The 17,760-nt window shown below is 38.7% G+C and overlaps 1 protein-coding gene across 1 annotated transcript in view; it reads right to left on the bottom strand.

Annotated features, from left to right (window-relative positions):
* Window positions 1–2,636: 2,636 nt before the first annotated feature.
* Window positions 2,637–17,760, bottom strand: part of LOC139116149 (E3 ubiquitin-protein ligase UBR5-like) — a 55,160-nt gene continuing 40,036 nt past the window's right edge. Inside the window, 17 exon segments of the mRNA XM_070678694.1 lie at window positions 2,637–4,207; window positions 4,759–4,844; window positions 5,324–5,468; window positions 6,071–6,343; window positions 7,353–7,437; window positions 8,486–8,707; window positions 9,014–9,144; window positions 9,618–9,847; window positions 10,363–10,622; window positions 11,040–11,240; window positions 11,945–13,410; window positions 13,806–14,056; window positions 14,325–14,360; window positions 14,363–14,587; window positions 15,224–15,391; window positions 15,812–15,959; window positions 17,038–17,217. Of these exon segments, the coding sequence (XP_070534795.1) occupies window positions 3,995–4,207; window positions 4,759–4,844; window positions 5,324–5,468; window positions 6,071–6,343; window positions 7,353–7,437; window positions 8,486–8,707; window positions 9,014–9,144; window positions 9,618–9,847; window positions 10,363–10,622; window positions 11,040–11,240; window positions 11,945–13,410; window positions 13,806–14,056; window positions 14,325–14,360; window positions 14,363–14,587; window positions 15,224–15,391; window positions 15,812–15,959; window positions 17,038–17,217 (4,320 nt within the window). The 3' untranslated portion in view covers window positions 2,637–3,994.

Below are 17,760 nucleotides of genomic sequence, written 5' to 3'. Positions count from 1 at the left end.
TTGTCAGTTGTTACATTCAATTACCGTTGTTTATGGAAAAATTCCACCCACCTGTTGACATTAACGATCATTATTATGTATTCTAAATTCAATTTTATAACTTTTCAAATTAAAATCAAAGCCAATCTTGATATTTTCCGCATCAATTACACAGAGTACTTCCAGGAAACAAAACCTGTCGATGTCTATTTCATGGACATTTTGTACAGCCCAGCAAAGAAAGACCAAATTAAACAGATTAATATTCTTGTTGACATTTCTGATTTGAGATGAACACCATTATTTGCCACTGTCAAAATGTAGATGAGAATTATAAATTCAGCCATATTCTTGTCCAATATATCCAATTCATGTGTGAATGCGGGTATGATCCGTGTATTTTTAAACAATTTGTACGGATCAATAATGTAATCATATCAGGTGTCTCCATTGCTGGCTTTATTTATATGATTACTGAAAACATATTTCATATGTAGAGTAACACTAAAGGAATACGGGGTGACAAGCTGAAGATGAACATTTACAGAAATTATGAGGGAAGCAAAAATTAACAGGCAAGGCATAGCAAAGCATATAAAAGTAGTTTCCCTAGCCCATAATTGTCACCAAGGATCCTTTTAATATTCCTTGTGATCAATACTAACAACAGGAAATCACCAGTTTTATGAAGATTTTGTGTGCAAGAGACTGGTTTGCCCTTGAACAAGGACAAGCATATGTGCAATGCAAAACCATGGATTAGTTTGCTCACAGTGCATGGTACTTGGTAACATTTAAATTAGTTCACAGAGGTCGTCTGCATTTGTACAAGTAGCCAATGAAATACTGAGATCTTGTCAGATTCAGTGGTGATGTCATGTAGTATGGTACAATGGTAAAAGTACTCTCTTGTCTTCATTGTACTTGCTGTACACAGACAAGAGTCGATGTGCATCATCTGTTCCTGCTTTGATATGGTGAATATATGGAAAATCCTTTACTTATTTTTGAAAACATGATTCAGAAGTATTATGTACCGTCTGTGTAGGAGATTAAATGAATCCGCAATTCATGCTTTAGGTTGTACTCTCAGAATTAAAGGGTTAAGTTTCATTGTTATATATGCACAGACCGGGAATATCGAAGTCTTAATAATCAGTAACGCGACCCCAATGACAAATTAAGGTAATATCTCACATTATTGGCACGCAAGGGAGAATACACAATTACTCCAATCCTTGGACAATGGTGGCTATTTTTTCAAATTTTTGATATTGCCTGGCCTTTTTCCATGTATGGAAGACTTTTGCTGGCATTATCATGAAGGATTCTCTCTCCGCTTTCCACACAGCTGTATCCCTTTCTGATATCACAGTTATGGCATTGTGAGAATTTGGAAAGGTAGTAAAGTTGCTGCACCGTACAGCCACACAGGATTTTTGGTTTCAAAATCACAGATGGATGAATAGCTGAGGTCCATTTGGCATCAACAAAGATTTGTACAGACGACAAAGGAAGAAATAAATATCAGACAAGTTCTGCTGTAAACTTAACGTCATGTGTGTCCTTTTTATTTCCCATCACATGTACACATCACAATAGAAATAAGCCCATTGCACATTTCTTACAAAGTAACAAAATAGAGAAAAAATTTCATCCTCTTCGAGGAGAAATAAGTTACATGGCGAATAAGCAAGCTACCTGTAATACTGAAGGGAACGTATATGCTCTTTGTGTTTGGTAGTGGCCAAGTGCACCAGTGCCACCCTGTGGGAAAAGATTTTTTTTCATTTGTGATCATTAAATTTCTTGGCAAGAGCAGGAATTGAGGGAATTTGAATCAGGAAACATGTTCCCTCATCATTGGAAGGGATTTTAATTTGTGACACCAATGTTAATATCTGCAATAACAATGTGTCAGTACAATAAAACAGTGGCCATTTCAATGATTACAGGGGTGTTAACAGAAATAAATAAATTTTACAGTGAAGATGTTGATCGAAATTTTGAAGTCTACTTCAACAGATACTGAATTTCTTCCAGTTCTGACTACTCACACTGGCTGGCAATGAATCCATCAATCAATAACTCATATTTCTTAACTGCAATTCACCGTTTGTACATTCTTGAAATATTTGGTATACATTGTGGCATTTTACCATGAAATTTGGGTACAGCCTTGCCCCCTCCTTCCCAGTAAACAGGTCCAAAATCACCATTGATAACAATGGGTTTGGACCAAACCATGGTGGTTAAAGGGTTAATATTTTTAATCTGGGGAGAAGAGTAGTCTTTAATGATGGTGATGCCAAGTTGATGGGTATATCACTGAACCATGTATTTTCAGAGATTTTACACAGGCACTGTGAACAGTGTTTTGGCTGAGCCTCAACTGTTTATCAGTTTTTTGTATATTTAGTTAGGGGAATAAACCCATTATAGGCATATACTGATAGTTTCATCTACTCACACCTCACGTCTCTGTACTTTACATTTGATGATGAAGTAGACTATCCCATTAATTATAGACATGAGTATCACACACTGCCCTCACACAGTATTCCCATGGCAACATGGTGCACTACCAATATTTATGCACAAAGTTATCTCTTATATAAAAACGTACATGCACTTGGTACAGGCCTGACACAAAGACATTTTCAGATCGAGATTGGAGATTTATTTTGGTTGATGAAGCTGCATTCATGTACAAATGCACTCAGTTACATAAATACTGTAAATAAAAAGCATAAAAAGCAATACTGCGTGTACATCTATTTGCAACATTTTGTATGAACTGTATAAAGACTACTTTGCCTACAACAAAAATGGCATTGTGTTGAAAAAAAGATTCCTTGTGTATGACGAACAGTTTCCATCACATTAATATTTATAATCAAAATTTGGAATTACAGCCCAGTTTGTAGTGTCTAATATTCAATGCGGAGTGCAGGACAGTACAGCATAACCTAATTTAGAATTAACTGTACAAGATGTGCGTGAAGTTTAAGTTTTCAAGATGACTCAATCAATGGATGAACACTTCAGCACAACTGAGAAAAAAACTCTATTCATTACAATGGAGCTTTCATGGCTTCCAGTATGAGGGCATTGACCTTTGACCTGACATCTCTCATTAAAAAATTGACTAAACCTCTACAGAGAAGCCTAAACACTGGTAGAGGAGTCTTGCAGTGAACCAATGGGAGATCAAAGTAGCTGAATGAGGAAAACTAAGTCCAATTTTCCAATGTGATGCCACAGTCATTTGTTTGATTGCTGTAACATGGGTTTTCATAACAGAGAGAGTGATCATTTGAAAATAGACCTCTGCTTATTATCAGAATGTGACTCATTTTTAAGTATTGATGAGTTGACAATGTACTTTAAGAAAAGACAAATGCAAATGTTAGTAGCCTAGAAAACAACTTACAGCTATTACCTTCAAGGTTTAGTTTCTCTACTCAGTGTGTCCATTTGTGAGTTTCCAAATGACTCTGCGCCTTCCAATGTATTCCTGGGATACCCTTAAATAATATTCATCTACCAATGCCAGGAAACTATGGAAACGCGTGACCACTCAGTGGTTCCGGATATGTCTACATATTTGTTCAACTTGTTGTACACGTGATAGAAATATCATCAGCTACATAAATTTGTCATCCTCATCAAACCTATGTATTTCATCCATCCACACATAAAACCAATGAAAAATCACACAATTTTTTTCAGAATTGTTTGGTTGTCATAATTGGTCAGTAATGTAAGTACTTCTCTTGATTCATTGTAAAAGTCATCAAATAGTTTTAAAATTCTTCATTTTCTTGATTCCATCGATTTTTACCGCAAAAAAACCTAGCAAATCCTTGTACGGACCTATTAAAATCACTTCAATTTCTAGGAGTCCCTGGTATCTGAGAGTCATTTAAACTAAACTCTCACTTTCTGTCTGAAAACTGATCTCAGTCTTGGGCAGCAAGTCATAGTGTGTGAGGCATTGATACTGAACTGTGAATCACACAAATCCAAATGTCTTTGTCTTGATGGCAGTCATCAGCTTGACTTTCAAAATTGCTTTGGAGGAGTAAAGAGGGATGTAGAGGCGTGAGATGCAGGTGTTGGCCGTAGGTAGGTGATCATCATCCGGTGGGCGTACTGTGATGGTGGGCATTGGTTGGAAACCCTCCTCACTGGCTGGAACATTGGGGCTGGATGTCCAGAAATACACCTGTCAATCACAAGAAAAGACATGTTTATGAAATTTTTTCTTTAAAGAAACACATGATGGGTGCACAGTTAATGACACTGGCTATCAAACATTAGTGCTGATTGCACATACAAAATCTTCAAATTTAAAGAGTCACCTTCCCTGTACAAAACAATGTGGTATCTACAAGTGAGACTTTGTAATGAAATGCACAGACCTGACATGAATAAATTAAAGAAAAAGCAAAGGACAAGCTTTACAACAAAGTACAAAACATTACGTGTACCAAACTGATAATATGCTATCATCCATGAGACAACACAGGAAAGTATTGTAGCTGTAGTTTTCTACATCATCGACATTTGAACAAGAAATCATACATATTGTTTGGAGTATTCACAGAAAATTGTCGACAGCTATAAAACATTTTGACTCATTTCCAAAATGCATAATTTTTTTGTTCATGTGTCACTCAAATATATGACAATCGACGCTACAGTAGCAAAACAACCTATCGTCCATTTTACAGTGAATGTGTTTGGGCATGTTGAGTATCAAGTACTGTCACTCACCAGATCTTGCCTCTCTGTGTTGCTCATTTTTTCAACGATGGACCAAAACCAGCGTTTGAATTTCTGCAATTTCTCTGATGTGTCACCTGCAACACAGCAAAGGAAATGTCATGTGAGATATAACACAGAGTGGCTAGCCAGGACGTGCTAAATGTGCTAACTCTATCAGTAGATTTTCAAAATGACAGCACATGCAATTTACTGCATTCCTATGACACGTCTTCTTTCTCATCAACCCTTTCATCTCAATGGTTTAGCCCAATTGCAATGTATTCCATGGCAATGTTGGACCTCAACACAGAACAATACGGGTGAGAACGCTAAACAAGGTCTAAAGAGCTACAAAACTTCAAAAACCTCTGCTCTTTTTGTATCTGTCATTTAAACAAAATTTGCCAATGCTGAGTATGTCTGCTCCTAGGACTGACTGAAACAAACATGAAAATAGTTCAACAGCTTCGCAAAGTGTCAATAATACGCAAATCCATGAATTAGTTACTATTATTCAAGAATGAACAAGATCACAAAACTTGGCAAGACCAGCAAAGGTCAAAGATTAACTCACCACTTTCATCATTGAAGGAAGTGTAGCTGATCAACTGTTGTACATTGACTTGACCCACTCCATTGACAAGAAGTCTGAAATCTTCAGCTGTCAATCCATCAAGTGCATTGCGTGGCAGTACATCGAAGACACCACTTCGTAGTGACTGTAATAAAAATATTATAAGCTTTTCAATTTACACTCAGACATAATTGGCATGACAATTCCCTGTACTAAGATAGTTTAATACAGATGGTTAGCCAGTTAATTTTATTGTGTTTTTCCAGTCATTTAGCTAGTTTCACTTTGTACACTAAAATAATCTTGCTATAGCATGGCAGAAATACAAGATGATTTCTGTAATCATTTACTTGTTTTCCCGGACTTCAGCAACAGCACAGAATCATTTGCTTGTGTTCCCCAATTTCAGAAGAAACACAGCTATATGGCACCATAGACTAACATATGAATATACTGATATAATACATGCAGTGGTAGTCTACATGTTAACCTTTTGAGTGCTGTAATTTTTCCCACTAAAATTTTTGTGCAACATTTTACCAATCTTTAAAAATTTGTCTGTATTTGTTTTGATAATTTTGGAGCAAAGAGACATCAAATTTCAATGGCTACAGTTTTTTATCAAAAATTTTGGCAAAAATCTGAAAAAATTATACTACAATATATTTTGTAAAGGTGACAAAAATTGACAAGGGGTTAATCAGTTCTTAGAATGCCTTTCATGATGTACACTGGCAAACATCTTACCTGTGTGGCTTTCTCTGCTACTTTCACCATTCTGTACTCAGCATATTTCCTAACATAATCATAGACATTACTTGCATTGACTTGTACAAACGCACCACCCGGTATCAAGTCCACTGTGTTACCACCTTCCTCTTTGCAAAGCTCTACAGTATAGTTCAGATCTAACGCTGAGAATACACTGTCGGAGCTTTCTCCCTTCTGTGCATCCACGATGAGTTGTCGTAAACTCTCATACATGACTGGATCAAAGAATGCCAAGTCATGCCATGCAACCTGTGGTCCAGGAAGAAAGTAAAGCCCCTGGATTAACTTTTGATATATTTCTATAAGTTTTGTTCTGTTTGTCAGCACACTATCACACTTCACATCCAAAACAAAGTCAAAATGCCAAGAGTTTTATATGTCAACACAGCGTGTATCTGTGTAATAGCTTAAACCCAGCATTCAAACAGACCATGGTACAAGCAATACGACATGCACAAACATGCATGGAAATACATGTATTTCCATACACGTATGAACATGTGAGTTGGTTTGTACCATCATCATGTGATCATTTGGTATATTGAGTAAGTAGAACACTGCGTGTTCTTTTTATAATGGAGTTAAACCATTGTAATGTTATTGTTGAGGATTGAAGTCTAGTTTGGGCTAGAATTAAATTGATAACATTAACAAAGTTGTACACAATGTGCAATGTTTGGAAGGCTATTACCCAGTATATCAACACACTCTGGGAAGAAAATGTGCTTGTTTCCTACAGCATAAATGAAAATATCATCCAAAGTTACACATATTAGCAATGGACATGAATTTATTTAAGTCCTTTCAGAACAATCTCACTGAGCACAGGTTCAACCACAAAACTGAAAACATGATTTAATTATTCCATCTCAGTGTTCAATTTATAGCATCAACGCAAATAGCTTAACCCTGCAATCAAGTATGGTTAAGACCAATCCTACTGTTTTCTATGGCAAAGTTGGGTCTCTACACAGGGAAATAGGGGTGAATGAATAGACTAGAAGCAGTACGATTTTTTGATGGGATATTTGACATACAGTGAAAACATTTTCATTGTTTGTATTACAATGTAAACACAGCAAGAAATATTTTTGTGAAATATAGACATAGTATTTAGGACCATAGGTATGTACGAGTTATACAGAATGTGCAATATTGATTTAACCCAACAACATCTTTCTGTAGAAAGGTCTCCCTTTACTGAACAAAGTAGTGGGTTTACACGAACAGTGGGTTAAATTTTGACATGAAAACTCACCTTTCTACCTAGTATTTGCTTTGTGATGTGTCTGTTGAGTTGTAAAGGACAGAGTTCATTCTGCAGTAGACACAAACCAATCAACCTGCCAAGGGGCAAACCAAGACATGAAGGATCAAGATACATGTACAAGGCTTATAAAATTGTTTTTACAGTTCGAACACATTGTTGACAGAAGAAAGTTGAAAGTTGATACAGTAGTAGAATTGCCTTACACTTGCCTGGAGTAAACTACAGTAGATACAGAATTAAACTCACATAAATGTATACCATGAACTTTTTAAAAAGAAAAAAGATAGTCTAGATCTTTATTTTGTTTCAGTGTCTGTTATAACCACTACACATAATGTCAGCTTAGATTATGCATCAGGTCTGAGCAAATTCACTAGTTCAAGCTCATGGGTTAGTTATTTTTATGACTGGGCTGGTAGACTTTTGCTTCTATTTATCCAGTAGGCCAGTACATAACTCAGATGGTGACTAAAATTTTGACTAGTGGGCCTGTGGGGTACTGAATCTTGGCTGGTGTCCTGCTTTGGCCACTGGACAATGGGCTTGTGGATCTGAAAGACTTGCCCATCCCTGTACATAGAGGCTGTGTATATGTGATACTTGCTGTCAAACTCAATGGCTGGTACAGAATTCAAGGCAAATTGCCATTGTTTCACAAAGCATAGGCCTATGCATTTCTGCAAAGTCCAAACTAACATGTATGTTCCTGACAACAATTTTAATCACAAATATCATTCAAAAGTACCAACACTGACACTGAATTTGAGTCAGTACCTTCCAAGACTTACAACAAATCTGCAAGACACTGTGATTTGCATATGTATGATAAACACACAAGGGCGTTCATGCATATGATACCGGTAGTCTTTGGGCAAGATGATTTAATGCCTATGTTATGTACAGAATTTTTACCATCAGGCACATGTCATCAGCTATCCTATTGGTGTTTGAGTAATAGCATGCAGTATCTTATCATTAATATAGAGCATCTCTTATACCAGTATCAAATATTGCTTAACTCACAAGCCCATAATTCAGTCACTTGGCAATATACAAGTAAACAAATGCACACAACCAACTTGAAGTGAAGACTATCATGGTATGTCATGATATCAACTCACCTTCCAATGTTCCTGAAGACGTTAAGTCTCTCTGTGGAATTTTTCCCAGGCCTGGGTGAGTAGAAACCTCTTTTGCCAGGTTGATAAAACAGACTAGTGTTATCATCATTATCGTCTTCACTGTCACCATCGGTGGGGCCATCTTTCTTGGCTGCTTTCTCTGATGACGTGCGTTCAAGCGCAAAGATGTCAACGTCTAACACATCTGCTGCACTCACATCCCTGGGATTAAAGGGGATTTGTTTTGATAAAATGTATCAATGTGATCATATTACAGCATGTATATGCCATGTAAATATTTTTGAGGATTGAGTCAGGAAAGGTATGATCAGGCTGACTGCTTGCCAAGTACCAGAGCAGAAATATGTTAAATATTCGTCGAACTGGATATGGACATATATTTCATTTAAAATTCTTCCCAAATAGGCCACGATGAAAATCTAAACATTACAGGCTAAAAATGTAAGGCAGGTCACTGACCTCAAGTCTAGTTTTCCATGAACTCAGTGAGTAAGTCACAAGTCTTACCTGCCATGTGATAAGATGATGTCGACAGCTTCATCAACTTTGGCTCTCAGTGATTCTTCACTGGCTAGTAGAAACAGTAACTGTGCTGGTGGTAGCTCTAACAACATACCAGTGATTTTACTAGCTAGAGACTGAAGAAAAACAAAAACAAGATACACCACATTAGATTTCATAGTTCTGTGATTTTGAGTAACTGAGCTCAGACATTGAAAATTAATGATGGCTTAATTTGTCAACAAAATAATAGTATTTTGATAGGCTGAGTCTATAGTTAGGGTCTTTGAATGCTTTCTATAATAAATCACAGAAAATCTTTATCTTACTCAATGATGCACTGTATATGGCAAATCACTGATTCCATTATGTAGGGCAAACAATGCTTCTTACAAAAACTGCATACTGAAATAATTTCCCTGCATATGGCCATAAGTAAAGGTCATATAATTATGTCCCGAAGAAAACTAAAGAGATTTAAAATTATCAAATAGGCATTCAACTTTCTCCATGGAAACTGAATCTTTCAGAGTTTATTACAAAATGTAAAGACCTCTTTCATTTGGCAAGGAGAAAGTTTTGGTGATCTATGGCTATGTTTTCCACTCACTGGTTGCAATGCCTGTACTCTGGGGAACAGTCTCTCTCCAAACGACTGTTTCTGAGGTGACAGTGGTTCGTAATCTTCATTTGGACGATCTGAACTATGCATGCTGTAGAATGGTCTAGCATCGTAGGTAAGCTGACGAGATTCTCTACTTAGACGGCGCCCTCTACGTTCTGCTTGCCGTTGCAGCCTCTCCCGTTCTCGCTCTCTATTCCGTAGTCTCTGAATCAAACCTTGAAGAAATCACAAGATGGTTTAATATGACATAAACAATGGGTCCACAAATGTATCAGTAATTATTTGAAGAGTATAAAATCCAGCTTTCTGAAGGATGCAAACCTAAGAATCGTGGCAAAGGCTATGAACAATGCCATTTGATACACCACTGTAAAATTTTCATGGCACAGTTTACATTCACACAATGTATTCCTATGACCATGTTTGAATTGATCACACACAATCTTGGTGCATTTACACAACTTTCTGCAGTCAGCCTGTTGTCAAAGAAAGTGCCCTCCCTCAGAAAGTGTTTTAACGTAATGTTTCCCATTTAAGATTCCAAAACTCCTTGTGTCAGCCCAGCACTTGTTTATGAGGAAAAGAGAATGGTTGTGCATTGTGATCTTATACACTAATACTTTTGTCTTTTGTTGAACAAATTGATGAGAGACAAGATAACTGGAAAGTTCAACACTTGAGGGTGCTATTCACACAGCTAACAGCACATATCACTGCATGGCCTACTCACTGTACTGGAGTCCTTTGCCAGTTCCCTGTACATCGTCCAAGTTGGGTAGTTTATCTGGTGACATGAATGCCTCAGCTATGGCTGTATAAAAACTCCTAGCCACTCCGCTGCCCTCTCCAGGCTCATCTTTGAAAGTGACTTTCACTCTGTGAACTGCCATGGGTTGCATAGCAGCACTGCGTCTGCCAAAGTGTGAATTCAACTGACGTAGAGTCTGCTGGATCAGTGCATTTCTCTCTCTTTCAACCTGAGGTCACAGAAAGTACAAGAATTTCATTTCATTTAAAGCAGAATAAAATACGAACATTTCATGTCAAATTAACGTGAGGTTACATGAAAACTGAAATGGAATGAATGACTGGCCCAGCAAAGCACTAGTTGTTGTTATGGATGCATCACAGGGGCTAATAAAAATATTTTTTAAGTCATATTATATCATAGCATGACTGCTTTTGAATACATCACTTGTTGTCTATTGTTCTACTTTATCAACTTTGTAGATCCATAAGCAGAAGACAGGTTAAGTAAGTCTAATGATATTTCATTCCTACAAATGGTATAATACCCACTGTGTGATCTGCTAATGACTATACATACACTCAATGGACCGGAGAAAAAATCTTGTGTGACATACCCCACAGTACAACCTCTTGGTTTACTTACCTCAAGTGTCAATCTCTATAGTTTGATTATTTCGGAGTTTTTCCATTTCTCTTCTGAACTTGGCCTCTTTGACTTCAAAGCCCCCTAGCTCACTCAAGATGGATCCAGGTTCTGCACCGACATCGTCCAGAAACACCCTTCCAAATAGCTCAAGACACAAACGCCACCTTCCGAGCAATGTATCAGAGGACACAAGGGGACCCACCATACCTTGTCTGGAAAAATAAACATTGCGATTTATAAGTATCTCAGTGAACCAAGAAAATGAAAATGTCACAGAATTTTTCTATTTATGGGCATTCTTGAGCTTAGTCTGTTCATCCCAATTCCAAGTAAACACGTCCATACATACTATTGATAACCATCGGTTTTGAGCCAAACCATGGACGTGAAACTGGTTAAACTAGAGATGGCTATGAAGTATTGCCTGTTGACATAGATTAATTTATTATTAAAGCAATAATGTATCCCCTCCCAATCCATAATGTACCTGGCTTCACCTCGTACATTATGTTGTGCAGTTTTTTTTCATCCATTATTGTCTGCGAGGGAGTACATTATTCACATCATTTTTTTAGTTTTGGCAATGCCAGTGTATTTTGTAGATGTAGATAACATCTGCCATTTGGACCACAATACTGGATACTTGAATACATTGTCAGGATAATCTAAGGGGATGACGTCAAAAATTTCACTGGTATTGACAAGGCTACAAGTTAATACAAGGTAAGGCAACTAGAATACCATCTAATAGCCTGTATTCCTGTGAGAAAGTTTTGTTGAATCTTGATGGAGAAAGACAGAGATTTCTACCTTTACAGGTATTACTATAGAAACATGTCTGACACAGCATGACTGACAGCGCATATACATTCAGCCATGCTGTTGAAAGAAGAATACAATATCAGCATGTGTTTACCTTGAAAACAGGAATGTAGATCCTACTGGTTGTAGGTGTGATGTGTCTACAGTCACGGTTGGTCCCCCACCACTACCACCTACTGTGACAGTACTGCCACTGGCTGTTGGTCCTGCATCACCAGGCATTGGTGGTTGTGATGCAGCAGTTTTCTTGGTGTCCTTATCCTCTGACTTGGCTTTCTCAGTCTGTTCTGTGGCTGGCTTTGGCTCTGCAGAGCCAGTAGATCTGATAACAGAGACACCTTTGCTCTGTGTAATGTTACTGACATCTGCTCCCTGTGATAGGTTAGCAGGGTCTTTGCCCTGTCCTGCAATACCTCCCTCCTTCACACTGGTTGACAAGTTGTCTGGAGCTGCTTCAACCATGACTATGTCACCATCTGACGTTGAGGGCGCACTCTCAATTGGCTGTGAGGTCCCGGGTTGTGGTGGTTCACCACTGGCAGCTGCACCAGATGTGGAAGGTTGGAATTGTGGTGCTGAAACACTTGCTAGGTTCATACCCACATCACTTGTTTCAGCAGTTGGTTGTGAGGACCTTCCCGTCAGGTCTAATCCAGCTGGTTGTTCCACTGGCACCTCAGCTGGAGTATGGTGCTGAAGAACTATTGGCTGGCGTGGAAACAGACTCAAGCGAGTTGGGATAATTTCTAGGTATCTCTGATCCACAGTAACATCTTGTGACTGCCCCACTGCATTCTCTGACTTGGGAGGAATAATTGACTGGCATGGATTACCAAACAGTTCTTCTTTGCGTGCATTGGGTTGCAATAGATGGGGCTGTTCAGCAAGTGGCAGTGACTCCGCTAATGGGAGCTCAAATGGATCAGCTGGTGGGCAACCAAGGTGAGTGACAGAATCTGATCTCTGAAAGAATGGATGTTTGCGACCGCTGCTTGTTGACGGCAAACTGCGATCATCTTCAATGCTGTCTGTATCCAAGGCACCTGACTGGGTTACATCATCGTCTCCGTGTTCGTCAGTCTCATTGTCATCATCAGGGTCCCACACCAAGGATTCCTGTATGGTGTCTACGTTATCAGCTACATCTTGATCACTGCTGTTACGCATGTAATAAATGACAGAATCAAGAATGTATGCCACGTGTTTCAGTGCTGAGACATCAACGATTGGTAACGAATCAGAGTGTTCTGCATTGTGCGATCTCATCAACGACAAAGCGTAACTGAGAAAGTCATGTCGGTTGGAGTGCGCTGGATCCCCACTGCCTGTCGGCCTGTTTCTTCTTTCAAATGTATGCAAGATAGAGAAATCATCGTGCACCAGTACTTCGCGAGAGCGCTCTCGCAAGTTACGCATATGGACAGAGTGAAGCGGATGGCTAGGGTGAGATGGGTCAGTGGCTGCATTCAAGGCCTGTCCAAATCTCAACTGAGCTTCTGTACTGTCCATGATAGCTACTAACCAATCCCATGTTGGCTTCATGTGATACTCCATAAACATCTACATGAAAAAGTGATATGATTGTCTTAATCAAACGGCAGAATGAGGAAGAATGCTTTTTTTTAAATGACAGAATGTTTACGAGATAAAACTGAGGGTGCTGTATATACTGTCTCTAGAACTGAGGTCATACATTGTGTGTGCTGCACTGAATCTCATTCAAATTAATTATGATCAAATGCTAATTTCAGATAATTTGATATAATCTGTAAGACACCCATATATTCAGTGAATGAAATTTTTAGTTCTGAATAAATGCCACTGCATAATGATAATAACCCGGACACTGTACAGTGCTTGGTGGAGCATCCAGGTACCAATGTATTGGCAACAAGACAGAAGCTAAATAGTAAATTTACACAGACAAAACCTGATGGCTATAAGAATTCACAAACCTGCAAGTCAATTGTTGTCTGATATGAGATATCCAGTGCTTGAGGCAATGGAGCTATTCCTGGGTAGTCTGGTAAGAGTGCTAGAAGATCCGATATCTGACGAATCACAATGGCATACGCACGGGCTAATTGACTGGCAGTGGTTGCCATGGCATTGCCATGGTCAGCACCATGAGAGGCAGCACTTGCTCCGACAGATGCAGTGCTGCGACGCAATGATGACGGATCTATGTATATTAAACCACCAGAGCCTGTGTTGAAAATACAAAGTAAAGATTTTTTAGAATGTCATTGAAATTTCATGCATCAGCGTTTACAATATACCACTCATAACTTGTAGATGCACGTTAGCTCTGTGATTGAACAAAAGACCTAACTGATAAGATGATTTGGAATAACTGAAAAAGTATGAGTTGTATCTATCAGTAAGTGATCAGAAAGAATGCATATTTAAAGAGCCATCTTAAGGTAAAAATTACAACATAAAACAAAGATACCTTCAAGTTGTTAATGTCTTACTTGTTGCTGTTGTGGTTGCAGTATTGGGAGCTCCACCCTGGGATTCCGCACAGCCCACTGAAGAGAATATGGAGCTTGTGTGGTGCGGTTTGCATGGCTACTGTTGCTAGGACGCTCCAGCTGTTCATCAATGAACTCAGTCTCATCGTTTTCCTCTTCCTCCTCAATCTCATCCATCTCACTCTCCTCCTGATTGGACGAGGAATCTTCCTCGGAGAAGAAAGCAGTGACGGATCCGCCACCTGGAATGCGCAGACCAGAAACTGTATTGAATGTTAAACACATCACAGTTAGGCAGTGTTGCAATGTTTGACACTGATACAGACTAAACAGGTATAATTAATCTACTAAGTATTTCACAAAAACCATTGAATACACACCATAATGTAAGATGCAAAACCTGCATACATAGGTGGTGCTACATGCTGATGTGTACTCAATGTCACTGATAGATCAATGTCCTAAAAACTTCATGCTTTTGCTCTATTTTACTTTGTGAGGGCAAACTTTGCCTTTGAAAAATGTGACTAAATTGGTTGTGAAATAGTCTCCCTATGTCACAACATCCATTATAACTCTTTGCATTTGTGGCTATTTGAACAAAAACTTTGCTCAACAATCTCAAAGAGTTAAAAAATGTTACAGAACAAAAACTATCACAGCCTGTTATGTACAGTGAGAATGTTTATGACTTGAAATTGCCAGAATTGTCAGCTTAAGTCACTGATAATTAAATAAACTTCAACAGAAGTTTAAAACTATGCTGGATATCTAAACAGAGAGCTACAAGACTTTTTGTAATAACATAATAGGTACAAATATTAAAAGTGCTTGATTAAACCCAAAACTGTACACTACTCTACAATAAATATATAGAGAATGGAAACTTTGAAACCAACCTGCATCAGATCCAGCAGTAGCTGCAGTCACTGCACTGCGTCGACCACTTGCATTGTCTTGACTAACATTATCATGGTCCTGATCATGGTCTTGGTTGCTATGGTTACTCTCACTGTCACTTTCACTCTCAGCTAGGAGATCTAAGTCCATATCGCTGTCATTACCACCTTCAAGACAAAATTCAAATCCTTGAAACCATCACAATATATATTTCTCTCATGCTTTATTTCTTTGTACATTTTGGTAGTTTTGTTGCTTTTGTGACAGAGCTAGACCAACACAGAGGATGCTGGAATAAGAATTTGTTTTTAACCCTTTCACCACCATGGTTTGTCCCAAATCCATTGTTTTCTATGGTAAAGTTGGACCTGTACACAGGGAACTGGGGTGAAAGGGTTAAATGAATGTAACAAATATGGCATATGGAATATGGTAGTTAGAGTAAGTGTGGATCCTTTGTCCTCATCACAATGACTTGCAGTAACAATACCGTAGAGAGAAAACAAAAATGTCATCTGTAATGGTAGTATGTCTGTTAAAAAATAGCAACACTTGTCTTTATAAGACATGAATGTCTGAACATTTACCTTCTTCTTGATCCTGGTCGTCATGGTGACTTTCACGATCTTGCTCATCAACATGTCCATCACTCTGTTGATCCTGTTCATCTTGGTTGTCATGGTCACCGTCGTCCTGGGCTACCATTTCACCTACAACACCTTCTACAACTTCAACCTGTATATCAAAGACATCATGTCATGTTATGAGCAATCACTGCAATGTGATATGACAAACTATGCACTGCTATGTGACAGAAGACAACCCCTAGACTCTCCACAGTCGCTGTGCCTTGTTTTGTGCGCGCCCACGATGGGACTGCATTCGAAGGCTACGCGCTGCCAGACAAAGCGACTGTCGGCTTTTGCAAGTATATGAATATTCATAAGGGTTGTGACTTCAGAAGAAACACCTAAATAAACTGGGCGGAGAGAATATATACTAGTAGCTAGTAAACCTATATACGAAGTATGGTTTTATTTTTCATTTTTCATTTTATTTGGCTATGGTACTTGTCATTTTTTATTTGATTAACGGATATGTGGAGTTCTATAAAGTACCCGGATCAGGCAGAAATCCGACCGGTCGCTTGCAAGAACGTCCAGACCCTGGGATTCGCGTCGCGTCTGAAGGGCGTGCGCGTGTTCCAACAGCATGAACAGGGAAGAACGTGAATCGCAGGGTCTCTGCCAGACTAGACAACCCCCTACACCAATATTGCTCTTTGTTGTCACACATGGCAGTGACACCAATACACAGACAACTATTTTCACCAAGGTATCAATATGAATCGAAGACAAACTATACCATCAAAGCTGGTCAAGACAAAACTTTGAATGCTGTACTTACATCATGATGTGCTGAACAGCAAACTGTCTTTCATGTGTTTGGGAATTTACACTAACTGGTAGACATCTTGTATACAAGTCATTCTATGTGACACATTATTCATTGCTGATAATTGACACTTCAATAGCACAATCTTTCATATTTACTATTCATGTACTTTAAGAACACTTTACTTTGGTCTCTCTGCCTATCATCCCACCTCTCTCTCTCCCACCCCTAGCATTATTGAGTGCACTCTGTGATGTAATGCTCTATGACACTACATCATTACCTTCCTCCCTTATCTCAATCTCTCTCTGTCTCTCTTTCTGTCTACCTTCCTCCCTTATCTCAATCTCTCTCTGTCTCTCTTTCTGTCTATCTGTCTGCCTGTCTCTGTGTCTGTCTGTGTCTGTCTCTCTCCCACCTCTTCAACATCAGCGGAGACAATATCATCATCATCTCTGTCCCTAGACCTGGCAGCATCATCACGTCTGCTCTGTGAAGTAGTGCTGTGTGGTACGTAATGTCTACTGCTGTGTCCACTTTGTCTAGATCCAGACTGTCTGGCTGGCAATGGCTCTGCAGAGAACAACTCGGCACTCCCCTGTGAGAAAGACAATAACAATCTATCAATTTGTTTGACTATTCTCTGTACAGGAAAGGGGCAGCTTGTGTCCAACAGACTATGAAGTGTACTTTACATTCAATTGTCTTCATAATTGACTCTGACAGAATTTTTATGGGGGATGGCCCGCTGCAGTCTCACAAAATTGTTTCTGGACTGGTAAATTTCTTGCACTTTCTTTGTTGGACTTTGTACAACAGGTGTGTGTTCGTTGTGATGTATGACATTCCATTACATTCCAAGTGATGAAAAATGCCATCTCTGCTACAGATGATCAACACTCAAAATTAGGATTTGAAAAGCTTACTATTCAATACCAACTGAAATTGGACTTTCAAACATGACATCTCTTTGTTGATTGCAGAAGGGCTATATTTTTGTCTTACAATGATAACCAAAATGTCTTAAGCTGTTCACCCCCAATTCCCTGTAAACAGGTCTAAGATCACCATTGATAACAATGGGTTTGGGTAAAACCATGTTGGTGAAAGGGTAAGGTGGCATACACAGGCAAGAAACAAG

The sequence above is a fragment of the Ptychodera flava genome, chromosome 17, assembly GCF_041260155.1.
Source record: "Ptychodera flava strain L36383 chromosome 17, AS_Pfla_20210202, whole genome shotgun sequence".
Classification (NCBI taxonomy): Eukaryota; Metazoa; Hemichordata; class Enteropneusta; family Ptychoderidae; genus Ptychodera; species Ptychodera flava.
This window is presented reverse-complemented; position numbering and strand designations above follow the sequence as displayed.